Source organism: Nicotiana tomentosiformis, chromosome 4 (assembly GCF_000390325.3).
Source record: "Nicotiana tomentosiformis chromosome 4, ASM39032v3, whole genome shotgun sequence".
Lineage (NCBI taxonomy): Eukaryota > Viridiplantae > Streptophyta > Magnoliopsida > Solanales > Solanaceae > Nicotiana > Nicotiana tomentosiformis.
Window position 1 is genome coordinate 58,431,124 of NC_090815.1, and position 13,854 is coordinate 58,444,977.

A 13,854-nucleotide genomic window follows, 5' to 3' on the forward strand; every position below is an offset into this window, starting at 1 on the left:
AAATGCTCCTATTAAAATAAGTCTTAGAAGGACAAAGTCTATGATACGCTTAAAGCATATAGACAAATCGATTTCAAATAAAATTCTTGATAAAAAAGATGAGAAAATGATCATAATAAGGAGGCAAGTGATCTAGAAGATCACATGACATAACATTTCATAATATCTTAGAAGAGGTTCAAGTACCTGAAAATATGAATGAAGAGATCTCTATGTTGTGTCTTTATGAAAAAAGGAGGTTCGAACCGAGATAAAATGTTCGTCGACTACATGTATGATAACGCTAAATATATATGATGATCTTAAGTCTGGAAAAACAATTCAAGTAGAATTGGTTTCATATGAAAGACATGTAGTTTTGGACCTCTAGTTCAAACACTTGAAAGTATAAAGTCAATGGTGTATGCAATCACTTTTATCGATTTTATATGTCTAGCATGGCATGAAAATTTGATATGCATTAAAAGTCTATTTATATAGCTTATATGACTTAACTTATATGACAATCCCGGAAGGATTTAAATCGCTTAAAGCATATACAATTCTTGGTCGTGAAGTATCACATCCTAAGTGCAATTTGTGCACATATGTATCTTGCTATAACTATAAGCATTATAATGTTATAACAAGAATTTTTACCTCTATGGAGATATTGAAAAGGCCATTCCACGACATTATATGAAGATATTACATATCTATCAAGAATGATGATTTCAAGGTGTAACATACTCATTCAAATTAATATGACTGATTTATTTATTAAATCTCTACCAACGATCTTTTGAAGATGGTGCACAAGTTTGGAATGCGAATGCTCAAAAGATGTGAATTGATTGTCTCAAGAGGGGTAGTTAATACACGTTGTACTTTTTTTTCTCTTATAAGGTTTTGTCCCACTAGATTTTTCTTGCAAGGTTTTTAACGAGGCAACCAAACGACGTATTGTTAGATATGCGTATTTTTTTCCTTCACTAGAATTTTTTTCCACTGAATTTTATTTTAATTAAGATTTTACAGTTTGTTACTTTTTGGCCAAATTGCTTTTCTCATATAAATAGAGAAGTATTTTATTCCATTATAATTCATTGCAAATCAATAAAGAACAATTTGGGCTTAGAAGAATACTTGTTATTTTGTATTGTCTTGGTCATCGAGGTTCTTAAGCAACATGAGCCAAATAAGCTTAAATCTGTAGGCCCAGTGATTATAGAAAGGAAGATGGATATTTTTTTAAAAATCAATAAATTATCTTTTGTTAAATAAAATAAGTGGCCCAATACCATAAAATTTTAATATAAGCTTACCCGGCTTTAATGTCTTGCATTAGTTAGAAATTATTTTTAATAATAATATCATTTTTTCGGTCGAACAAGTAATAAATAAAAAAGAAGCGCTTTGTAATTAATTTAGACGCTAGGCAATTAGTAGGTGTGCTTTAACTTCATGGAATCAGTTGCGTAACGTGATGTTTAACATTCAATAATTTAATTCAATAATGTCATACCATACTCATTAGTTTTAGTTAATTTTTAATTTAATAAATACATTGCTAAACTCGTGAATTCGTTTGCGTAGCGCGATAGTTAACTTTTAATAAATTTCAAAATTATTTTCTTCGAATGTAGTAATTTTCTCCAAAAGTAATAATGTACTAATAATCCTCGTCATGACTGCGGACTCACTTGCGTAGCGCGGTTATGTGAAAAATCAATAAAATTCATCTCGGTCATACATTCGTTTGCGTGGTGTGGTTAAGACAATTTTATTCAAATCTTTTCTTTAATAATTTTAATAATTAAAAGTGGATAGGTAAAACATAAAAATCCAATAAAACACAGTTTATCCAAAATTAATTTAAGCCAAGTTTAAGTCAATAAAATGACCGTGCTAGAACCACAGGACTCGGGAATACCTTACAGCTTCTCCCCGGTCAACAGAATTCCTTACTCGGACTTTTTCTCTACTTTTTTTTTTTTTTTTTGGCAATACTATCCTTTGTTTCTTTTATTTTATTGTTTTATAACACTAAATGGGAAATGTGTTGTCCTCGGGTTCTGTTTGTTTCTCCAATCTTAGAGAATAGTTTAACTAGGGTGATTTCAGGCGCCATTTCCTCTTCTCACCACTACTCACTCCTTCTAAAGAGAAACCCAAACAAAAATGGCGTCTTCCTCTTCCAAAACCCTAAAGGATCTATTCAAGCAACCTGCAGCAAAGCGGCTAAAACGGGTCTCCTCGCCATCTTCTGCTGACAACTTCATTTCCAGCGCCTTCTCATCTTCATTGTCGGATGAAGACGGCGACAACAAAGACCCCAAAGATACAATGCTCACGTCCGAGCAAAAGTCGAGAATGGAGTTCAATAAATCGCTTGCAAAGGCCAAAATGAACCTCAAACTATGCTCTGATAAAATCTCCAAGTTAAACGCAAATGGTCGTTAAATATTGCTCCTTTCACTTTTCTTGAAAATTTATATTTGGTTCCATTAAGATTGTGTATTTACTAACTTGGTCCTTAGTTTCACTTGAACTGTTTGGAAAAGCTTGTTTCACTTTCTATTTTGTGTTGTTTTTTCAGTTAGTTGGTAGATTGTGATGCATTTTCAATACCACAAAAGGTTTGAACGACCACATTTTAACTTCATCCACTATTTTACTCCTCTAGAAAAACAATTTTCAAATAAGAATCTGACATCTTTCTCAAGAAATATTGAATAAATTATATTTCCACACTGCCTATTCTGGTTATAATCATTCCAAATACTGAAGTGGACAAGCAAACTGAGTGCGAAAGAGTAGCTGATTTAAAAGTTTTTGATGTTTGGACATATATTTGTGGTACATGTTCTTCTTTCTTTAATGTTTAGATGTTCACGTTGTCAGCAGAAAGAAAAACAATCATTGAATTGGATGAATTTCAAAATTAGGACAGCAAACCAAAGCCACGAGACAGTTTAGGCTCTTGTGCTGTAGCTTGACAAAAGAAAACATATTTTGTCTGCAGTATTTGTTAACTACTCGTGAGATAAATGTACAAATTGAACATTTTCTACTTATACTTAATATTTGATTTTTCTTGTGAAAGAGCAAAGTAGGCCTTCAGTATCAAAAGTAAGATAGCTACTCGCAGACCAATTTGTTATATTCACTCTTTATTTTAAGATGTCGCTCTATTTTCTGTTTCATATCCTTTGGTTAAACTGCTTATTCCTTGCTAGTCACTGAAAAGACATCTCTTGCGCATCAATTGTTAGGTGATGTCGTAGGATATGTGAAGTTAGAGGAACTGTTGGTTGAGGAGACATGGTTGGAAGCACTGCCAGGGGAATTTCAGAAGCCCTATGCAAAGAACTTGTGTAGATTTGTTGAAAAGGAATTTAGTGGTGGTGTCCCAATTTACCCCCCACAGCATCTGATTTTTAATGCTCTTAATACTACTTCATTTGACAGGGTAAAGGCTGTCATCATTGGACAGGTATAGTTTCTAGTTTGAAGGTAGCATTCACATGTTACTAATAGTATGTTCTCAAGGAATGACAATCTGTTTACACATTGATTTGAATTGAATGCAAACTTTACAACCTTGACAGTAAACTATTACGCAGCACAATGCACATGTGATAATTGGTTTTTAGTTTCTGAAATGCAACCATCTGAAATATCAAGATGTTATTAAGTTCCTCCATTTAATGCATTCGATCATTTAAAACACCAAAGTTCTCTTAACTAAAAATAAAATACAAAAGTTGCTTTGGTTCTCTTTGCAAACCTCCATTAGCGATTTGGTTTTTATCTTCAAGAATTCGGTAGTGAAGCTACACTGATATTTGGAGATATTTTAGCCTTCTAGAAGCATTTTTCTAACTTACAGCAGCATGATCTTTTTTCAGTGTGATTTCAGGATCCGTATCATGGGCCAGGTCAGGCAATGGGCCTCTCTTTCTCGGTGCCTAGAGGTGTGAAAGTCCCTTCGAGTCTGGTGAACATATATAAAGAACTTAAGCAAGATTTGGGTTGTTCAATACCACTCCATGGAAATCTGGAACAATGGGCTTTACAGGTGCTTCTGAACTTCTTGCTGGAACTTTTCATCTACTATATGAGTATCATATTAAGTTGTTTTTTTCTACTGTGCTTTACTTATCAGTTTGTTCAGTCAAAAGCAACGAGTTGTTACCTTGACAATTTTCACTATCAGTCCTTTGGCATATTTTATACATGACGTGATATCTGAAGCAACAACAACAACAACATACCCAGTGTAATCCCACATAGTGGGTCTGGGGAGGGTAGTGTGTAGAGGTAGAGAGGCACGTGATAATTTATGAAGCATGGTCATAATTTCAACCACTATCCACTTCTGATCTATTTCACTTTAACTCACGGAAATTTATCGTTGATATTTAAGCAAAAATGTGACAACATGATATTTACTCTGTTTTGTTTACTGAACCTAATATTGCCACTGATAAATGAGATCTTTACAATTCCTGGTTATTAACTGTGTAACAATCTGCAAATGGTTTCAACTTTAACTTTCAAGATAAACTAATCAAAGATCCTTGATTTGTTCTGTATCAAGACCTCATTATTTTTTAAGAGTTGGGGCCAACTATCGAGTGTATGGTGATACTGTAGTTTCTTTACATGATAGTGCAATAATGGTGGATCTTATCTCGAAGTTGATATTTATGTAAGCTTATTTGATAGAATGACATAACAATTTGATAAGTAGTTTAAAATTTGAATTGTGAGTTTTAGTAAACTAAGACAATACAAGACATGGTACACCCTGGCTTTACAAAGACTGGTGGCATATTCAGTGCTAAACTGTCACACAAAGACGTATATCATAGAAATTCTCAACTTACACCACTCCCCCGTAGCTCTGGTATTAGGAAGAGATGTTCCGGGCTTCCGGCTTACTTGCATACTTGAAAGCATGCTTGCTTTTTGTTATAGTAACAAGGTTTTTATTTAGAGCATACTTAGCCTAGATTAGTACTTAGTTAAAGCAGGAAATTTGAGTTGTTCATGATTCAATATTAAATTTCTGTAAAATGAAACTGATGCTTCCTGCCTGTTTATTCATATCAGCAGCAATAACTTTATAAACCACTTTCATAGCCTTTTATGGCCCCCAAAAAAAAAAAACTGATGTTTCCACACTTTTATAGCCTTCCATTTTTTTCTTCCTTTAAGTAATTGTCTGACATACACCACGTTGCTTTATAGGGTGTTCTGCTTCTTAATGCTGTTCTTACAGGTAAAACTTCCACCTCTTCAATGGTTTTTATATATTGGTCTGCACGCATTCCTTTTGGATTCTTTTCTTCTCATTGCTTTTTGAGACTATATTATATGGCTATTGCGCCACAAATGTACTTGAGAATGATTAATTTCAAATGAAGTAAAAGAAAAGATATTAACTGAAGTAATATCTCTGTATTTCTCTCCGTCTCTTCTCTCTACATAAATCAGTTAGGGGTGATCATAAGATCTGAGAATTCGATTTGGGAAAAAATGAGAAAGTCATCGTAAAGTAGGTAGAAGAGTGATTCAAAACTACTTTCAACATAAATTTAGATGTTTGTACTAGGTTGAAACTTGAAACATCTGTGCCTACTGTATCAAGGTATCTCCTGTGATACGAAATTCGTTGTATTTTATAATCTTATTGTTAGACTATCTGTCATATTTCAGGCTTTATTTATGCTTAATTTTATTTCCTTCTTTTTACATTGCATGCACATGACTGAAACATAAAGATTTACAGACGTGAAACCTATGATAACGAATTTGCATTCATATTGTCATGAATTGCTTTCTATCTTGTCCCATGATGCGTTGGCGGTGCTCCATAATACGGTTGAAAGTCGTTCAATTCCTTGTACTATGGGGCGCCTTGGTCTTAGCTGCACCAACTTACAAGCACTCTTGTGCCTTCGGCCCACTTATTAGTGGCCGCCCATGTGCATGCCACAAACAAAGCCTGTCGTACGCCTTCAACGACCAACTATCAATATTTAATGCAAGGACATGCCACAAGCAAGAGAACAAAAAGTGGCAGGGCCCTGCTTCGCTTAAAGCGTGAATCGTGAAATGAAGCGCTCCACAATTTTAAAGAAAAAAAACAAAATAAACCTTGCACAAAGACGATATATATAAGCAAATGTTTAATTAAAAGACTAAATAATAGACAACACAAAATCCTACAAAGGACAAACAAAATCAAAACTAAAGTATAAAATGGATTGGCATCCTATTTTTTTTACAAGATTGTCAAAATCTCTAAGTCCATATCATCATTATATTGCTCATCATCTTCTTCGTTTTCATCTTCATTTTCATCAATTAGGGATAGAATTGTAGCTACGTCTTTTCCCCTCCTATGTAAGCTTGAAGTACTCCCCTTAAACCATAAATGTTCTCCTCAACTCCGCTTGCCTCTGCAACATCATCACCCCAAGTGAAGTTAGAATCTCCTTCAAATACGTCTGCATGATTTTCAGAGATTCCAGTTAGCTCTTCATTAGTCTTATCACTATTGTCCAAACAAATTGGATCAATTCATTGCGAGCGTCGTAACAACGCCTCAATGTTCCATTGTATTTAGTGAACACTAGATCATGAGACGCTTTACGGTTAGTCTAGTTCTCTTCGTAGTATGAATCTGCGAATAAGTTATGGCAAATAATTAGTAAGAGTTAGGACAATTGAGATATAATTTAGTTATTCGATATACTAAATCGTTCTTCTTACATATTCAAACAGGCTCTAATTTCTTTCACATCCAGATGAGCTACAAGTTAGACATGGAACTTTGACGACAAATTTTTTTAACTCTGGATTGTTAGAACCATATTTCTTTCTTAGTTCAACTGTTGAAGTAGAACAAATATTCAAAAGTTAATAAATATAAAGAAATAACTTAAAATTTAAAGCTATAAAGAAACATAGAAGCACTCACTCACTTGGTGGCCTCTTCTTTCTTTGTCTAACATTCATTAGATATCCAAAAAGTCCCTCAGCATTCTTGTAAGTACTAATCTGCTCCGTTATCTTATGTTGCTCATATTCATCAATACCAACTTACCAATAAAATCGTAGAATCACTTTCATTCTTCTGAATTTAGTAAATCCTTCTCACAATTGTCATAAAAGAGTTTCAAGTTCAAAACATACCCAGTTGCATGCATAGGCCGATGAAGTTGACCCGACCTCTTATATCAATGATTTTAAAGACTTCTATATTTCTTTTCTTCACTAAATGACGCTTGAATAACCGCCTTAGCCCTATCCATTACTTCATAAAGGTAGCTCATTGATGGTTTTTGCTCCCATCCACCAATCAAAGTACTTTAAACCAAGGGCCACCAATTTTTAAGCATGAATTATTCCAAAAGGTAGGAGAAACAATAATGTTTCCAGCTTCTTTCCCTCCAGCTTTCTTTCCAAATGCACTAGTTGTGTATTTTGATGAAGTGAACGACTTTCTCATAATGTTCTTTTGCAAGTGTATCCTACGCAAGCCGCAAGGTCAAGAAAGCTGTAGCAAAACTTATCTTGGTAGGTATCAAACCTTTTTATTGCGTGAATCTCCTTATTACATTCAATAATAAAAGCCTTTGACTAATGTAAGAATGCACCCTAACTGCCTGAACACAAATTGTAATGGAGGGTCTTTCCTTGAAAATATCACAGGACATCAAACTATACAATGAGCTACATACTGAGTCCAATAAAGGTGTGGGTACACCCCCTTCAATTGTTACCCGTTTTAACATTTTCACTAGCATCGTCCATAACAACTTGAACAACCTTAGTTGGTCCAATGTTCTCTATAGTTTTCCCAAACAAGGAGAATATTTTGATGGAATTAGTAGAAGAGTCGCTAGCATAAATGGATTCAAGAAACAAACTTCCTTTTGGAGAATAAATTGATGAAATTAGAGGCCCTTATCTAATTAAAGAGGCGGAAGAGACAAAAACATTGTGGAGGATCATAAAGTAGAATGGAACAAGTATGGATGTTCCATTATGATGTATCAAGAAATGAAAAAATGATCATCAATGTGTTGGTGAATTCTCTGAAGGAAGCTTGTTTCTTGAATCCGTTCATACTAGCGACTCATCTACTGATTCCATCAAAATGTTCTCCCTGCTTGAGTGCTATAGAAAAAATTAGAGCAGATAAGGTTGTTCAAGTTGTTACGGACAATGTTAGTGAAAATATTAAAGCGAGTGATGAGTTGAAGGGAGTGTATCCGCACCTTGGACTCCATGTGCAGCTCATTGTATAAATTTGATGTTCGGTGGCATTTTCAAAGAAAGACCCTTCACTACAATTTTTGCTTAGGCAGTTACGGTGCGTTCTTAAGTTAGTAAAAGACTTTTATTATTGAATATGATGAGGAGATTCACACAACAAGAAAGTTTCGTGATACTTGCCAAGACAAGATTTGCTATTGCTTTCTTTACCTTGCATAGAATGCACTTGCAAAAGAACAAATTGAGAAGGTTGTTCACTTCATAAGAATACACTACTAGTAGATCTGGAAAGAAACTGCAAACATTAATGTTTCTCCTACCTTTTGGAATAATGTTGTTCAGGCTTTGAAAATCGATAGTCCTTTGATTAAAGTACTTCGTTTGGTGGATGGGGAGAAAAAACTACCAATTGACTACCTTTATGAAGCTATCTATAGGGCTAAGTAGGCTATTCTAGCATCATTTAATGACGACCAAAAATAGAAAAGTCTTTGAGACCATCGATAAAAGGTGGTCAGATCAACTTCATCGACCTTTGCATGCAGCTAGGTATGTGTTGAAGCCGAGACTCTTTTATGATATGAGAAGGATTTACTAGATGTATACGTGTGAAAGGGATTGTATAATTGTATTGGTAATTGGTCGCTAATGAAAATGAGCAACATAGGATAATAGAGTTAGCTAGTACTAGACTAACCCTAAAGTGTCTCAATGATCTAGTGTTCATTAAACACAATAGAAAATTGAGGCATCTGTACGACGCTCGCGATGTAATTGATCCAATTTGTTTGGACAATATTGATGAGGCTAATAAATGACTAATTGGAGTCTCAAAAAATCATGAAGAAGTATTTGATGGAGATTCTAATTTCACTTGGGATGATGTTGCGGAGGCAAGTGGAGTTGAGGAGAACATTATGGTTTAAGGGGGAGTACTTCAAACTTACATAGAAGGGAAAACGAAGTAGCTATAAGTATATCCCCTGATTGATGAAGATGATGTGCAATACAATGATGGTGATGGAATTAGAGATATTGACAATCTTGTAGAATTATATGTTGATCCATTTGTCTTTTAGTTTTGATTTTGCTTGTCCTATGGAGGATTTTGCCCAATCTACTTTGTAGTTTTTAAATTGAACAACATTTGCTTATATATATATATATATAGTGTCTCTTTGCGAGGTTTATTTTGGTCCTTTTTAAAAAATTGTGCTTCACTTCAATGAAGCGAGCACTTCGCTTCACGCTTTAAGCGAAGCAAGGACTTGTCGCCTTTTTGCGCTCTCAAAATCACTGGTAATGAGATAGGTTTCTATTTGTACATGGATACAGATGCTTGATATTATATGGACAAAACATTTGGACACTTACACCAGAGTTTGCTGTTCCAAAAAAAAAATTAAAAAAAAAGAAGGAAAATCTTGCATCATAGTTTGATTTCCAATCCAATTTTTCAACATTTTACATAGACAATATTTGTCTCTTTTGTTTTCCAATCTGATGTGGTTGTTATATCTACCTTAATTCACAAGTTAATGCTGTCATCTACATTTTGATCTTTTTAAAAATTAAGATTTCTGACACGTATTTCAGAAAGGAGAACTCCCTTTTTTTCTCCTTCTCATTTGCTCTTGAATGCTTTATCATGTTATTATTATTTCTTTTGATCGGTATAGTTATCAATGCTTCTTTTCCATGGCTCCTCACTGTTGTTTCTGGCTGTTTTCTTTTCATTACTGTTGTGCTTATGTTTCAATGAGCCGAGGGTCTATTGGAAGCAATCTCTCTATCTTCACGAGGTAGGGTGCGGTCTGCGTACACACTACCCTCCGCAGGCCCCACTATGTGGGATGGATTACACTGGGCATTTTGTTGTTGTTGTTTGTTGGTAAAGAGTAGCATTTTATATATTCTAAAACCAGCAAGAAGTTGCTGGATTTATGCTTTATCACGTTATTTGCTTTTCTTTTTAAGTGGAGAGATGTAGTGATACTGCTTCTTGTCTTCTACTAATCACTAGCAATTTGAGCCTTTTCTTTTTCCTGATATACTTTCAGTTAGGCATCACCAGGCAAATTCTCATGCAAATAAAGGCTGGGAGCAATTTACAGATGCTGTCATCAAAATAATTTCTCAGAAGAAAGAAGGAGTTGTTTTCATTCTGTGGGGAAACTATGCCCAAGCAAAAGCCAGGTAGTTCATCACAAGCTTGCTAATACTCTATTAAGTATGTTAAAAATCTGATCGAAAATCCCTACTTTGTAATAGTTGGTCTCAAGACGACTTAGTTTTTTTATGGGCATCACTTGTAATCTTTGCCTTTGATGGAATTATATCTGCAACTTTAGATGTTCAGTGTGTTCAGTACAAGGATAGGGAAATGATCTGTAAACATTTTTGAATGTCCAGTAGTGGATTTCAGGTTAAATTTTAAAATTTCCTGTGAATAAATCTCTTTGCTTTGCTTCCATCTTCAGCATCTTGCTGGTACTTGAGGAGAGCCATTTGATTTAACTATTAGCATCTAGTTTAACTAAATTTTATGTGCATTGATTCTTAACTGGTGGACCTTGAAGGGTTGAAGAGAAGTAGAAGTAGAGCATGTATTTATCATTTGCTTTCAGAAGTTTTATGACTGAAATTCTTCACTCAAGCTTAGATCTCCAAATCTTAAAATTATCCACTGCCAAGGATTTTGTTTATAAGTTTTCCGTTAATTCTTCAGTGTCATCACAGTGGTTGCACCTTGTGTCAAACTTGTTATATATCCCTAAAGTGATGGCATCTTGAATATTTCACTGAATATTGCTTCTTCTCATCAGTCTTACTCAAATTCGCATTTTTCGATTAAACTTAGAATGCCATCATCCAAATCAGTGCTCTTATTGAAGGGTGCACAAGGAACTCTATAGAGAACGTGCACCAGAATATCATACGAACTGGTGCTCTTTTTGTTCAGGTCATACTTTTTGAAGAGAAAAACATATTGCACTTGTATAGTTTCTTCTAACCTGCTCGAAATTTCAGAAAAAATAGCTGGTCATTCTTATCCCCCAAACCCCACTTGTGGATTACACTGGGCTTGTTGTAGTTCTTATCCTACTTGATTTGCAACAATTTTGTTATGTTATGTTTTTTCTTTTTTTAGGAGAAACAGTTACACCATCAACAACGGATTAGTAGACCTATTTCACTCCCTATAATGCTTTCTGATTTTTCCTTTCCTTGTCTTAGAAATAACATGCTGCAGATTACCTGCAGCTAGTTGAGGTGGCACCCCATTGAGTTATCCCTGGTACAACTTTAGATGTTAGGTATTATTTTCCATTTTTATTCTGAAAAGGTTAAAGTTTATGATTCAGGTAATTGATTTGGATGTCTAATGAAGATTTCTCAAAATGTTTTTTTGTTTCTATCAAAAGCTCAAATTTAAATTTAGAAGCACTGGAATGGAATTGGGCTGTTTGTTTCTACTTTCTTGAAATTGATTGGAAATTCTGCTGATGAGGTTCAAATGGGAAGTCAGGAACCATTCCTTTTCCCTCCTAATTAATCATTTTCAAACCTTTTTACAGGTTAGTTGATGAAACAAGGCACCATGTTCTCAAATCAGCACACCCTTCTGGTTTGTCTGCAAACAGAGGCTTCTTTGGATGTCGGTGTGTTTCCTTGACAATAGAAACTCTTTTCAACTGAAATTTCTCTAAGCATTTAATGCTTTTTGTAGATCCGAGTGCTGTAATCATGTTATATCAGTTTACTTGTTACTGTTGCATTAAATATTTATTTTCTAAACATTCCTCATTATGTAATAAAAAATATGCTCATGGAAGGAGGAGGGACGACAACATGAATGATGCATAAGAGCAACCAATCTGCCTTTTTATTTGTTTCAAGAGCCTGGTTTCCGCTGAAATCACAATTTCTTCTCTCCCACCCACAAAAAAGACAAAGGGAATTTATATCACGGTGATCAGTCAAAAAATAGGTTATTTTCTTCGTCATCCATGAATGTGTCTGCATTATGATTGCCTTCTCCTGTCTCCTCTCCTTCTGATTTATTCTTTATTTGTTGTGTAAGAAAAAGAACAAATTATGGATCAGCTTATTGTCAGAATCTTGCTCTGTAAAATGATATGATTTTTTTTTGCTCTTGTTTGCATGGGGCAGGCAGCTCACATGATGCCTAGAAATAGTAATGTGATTGGATGAATTTCTTTTGCTAGAGTGCAGTTGCATATGGTGTCACAGTGGCCAATATCCAGCCATTACTCATTACTTGATGAGATGCCATCTTCTAACATGAGATTTCTGCGGTTTTTCTGTAATGACATGCTTTAACGTTGCCAAGCGTGCCTTAGTTTTCTTTAATTGTGGTAACTAGAGTATGGATAAGGTCCTCTGCTCCCCCCCCCCCCCCCCCCCCTCTTTTTTCCTTTTCAGCTGTTCATTTCGCAGATATGAAATATATCCAGATGTGCCTTGGAGCCTGGATGTGGCATGTTTAGTTCTCTGCTTACATTATGAAGTTTCGTGCTTAAATTGAATAGAAGCTAATATCAAACTATTTTTCATGCCTCCTATGGTAATTACTTCTGCAGGCATTTTTCACAGACAAACCAACTTTTGGAGAAGATGGGAATACCTCGCATTGAATGGCAACTATAAGCTGCTATGCAACCATCATTTTCGGAATGCTACTGGGCCACTAAGAAGGATTCTTCTAGGTATGTGTAAGTCATTGCTTGACCAGAACATCAAAGAATAATTATTGTATGATATCGCCATGTATATAGTAGCTATGGCTGGTAACTTTGTTCACGATCCACCTTTTGGCATTGGATAAATTCTTGAAAACTGCAGCCTTGTAGCTCTTTAATGTAGTTGATTACTCTTTTTTTTTTTGGGTTTTTTTTGGGGGGGGGGGGGGGATGAAGTAGCTAACTTCTCTCATAATCAGCTTTCATTTAGTGCATGCTTTTGGTTGGCAACTGTTCAGCAATCTATTCAGAGAATGATGATCTTGTGTCTTTTCCTGAAAAATGATCATGTGAAGTGGAATAACGATTTTGCAATACTTCCAGGATGTATCTAATAACACGGGGAATGATTGTTGAAGGTAGGGTTGCTTCCATTTTTGTGAAGGTTGATCCTTAAGTTGAACAAATTATGCTTTATTGATTATGCTCCGTGTGGTTTAACACTGATCTGCACGAGTCATTTTCAACATAAGTTCAACACTGAGATCAAGGAAAATAGAGTGAATGTTCAGAATCTTGTTCTTAGATATAGTGATGAAATCTTTTTGAGGTTTCTGGACTTGAATTGATGAAAGTTTTCAAAGGTTTCTTTCTATTGTATCTGCTGCCTTATTAGGCTACTAAAACTTGCTGACTAGCACGCATAATTCATTGCTGCATCCTCCTTTCCAGTATGCTTAGGTGTTGGGTGTTGGGTGAGCTTGTCTTGGGGTGTAGCTAGCTAGATTGGTGACTCACCTCCCAACATGTCACGACGTAAAATCTCAATCACTGGGTCGTGATGACGCCTAACATTTGCTTGCTAGGCAAGCCAATATTA

At 35.1% G+C, this 13,854-nt stretch overlaps 1 protein-coding gene across 3 annotated transcripts; it reads left to right on the top strand.

Moving 5' to 3' along the window:
• Positions 1-2,046: 2,046 nt before the first annotated feature.
• On the top strand, positions 2,047-13,634 carry LOC104108690 (uracil-DNA glycosylase, mitochondrial). 3 transcript variants are annotated; one of them, XR_011415415.1, is made up of 8 exons: positions 2,047-2,434; positions 3,219-3,475; positions 3,902-4,060; positions 5,236-5,266; positions 10,332-10,467; positions 11,850-11,933; positions 12,876-13,001; positions 13,359-13,634. XR_011415415.1 is itself a non-coding variant. In XM_070199816.1 (7 exons), the coding sequence occupies exons 1-7, from the start codon at positions 2,161-2,163 to the stop codon at positions 12,940-12,942; spliced, it is 1,008 nt and encodes a 335-aa protein (XP_070055917.1). In that variant the 5' UTR covers positions 2,047-2,160; the 3' UTR covers positions 12,943-13,351. The 3 variants fall into 3 exon arrangements, 2 of the variants coding, with proteins under 2 accessions (XP_070055917.1, XP_070055918.1); XM_070199816.1 differs by lacking the exon at positions 13,359-13,634 and having other exon boundaries at positions 12,876-13,351; XM_070199817.1 differs by lacking the exon at positions 13,359-13,634 and having other exon boundaries at positions 2,049-2,434; positions 3,255-3,475; positions 12,876-13,351.
• The last annotated feature ends 220 nt before the right edge of the window (positions 13,635-13,854 follow it).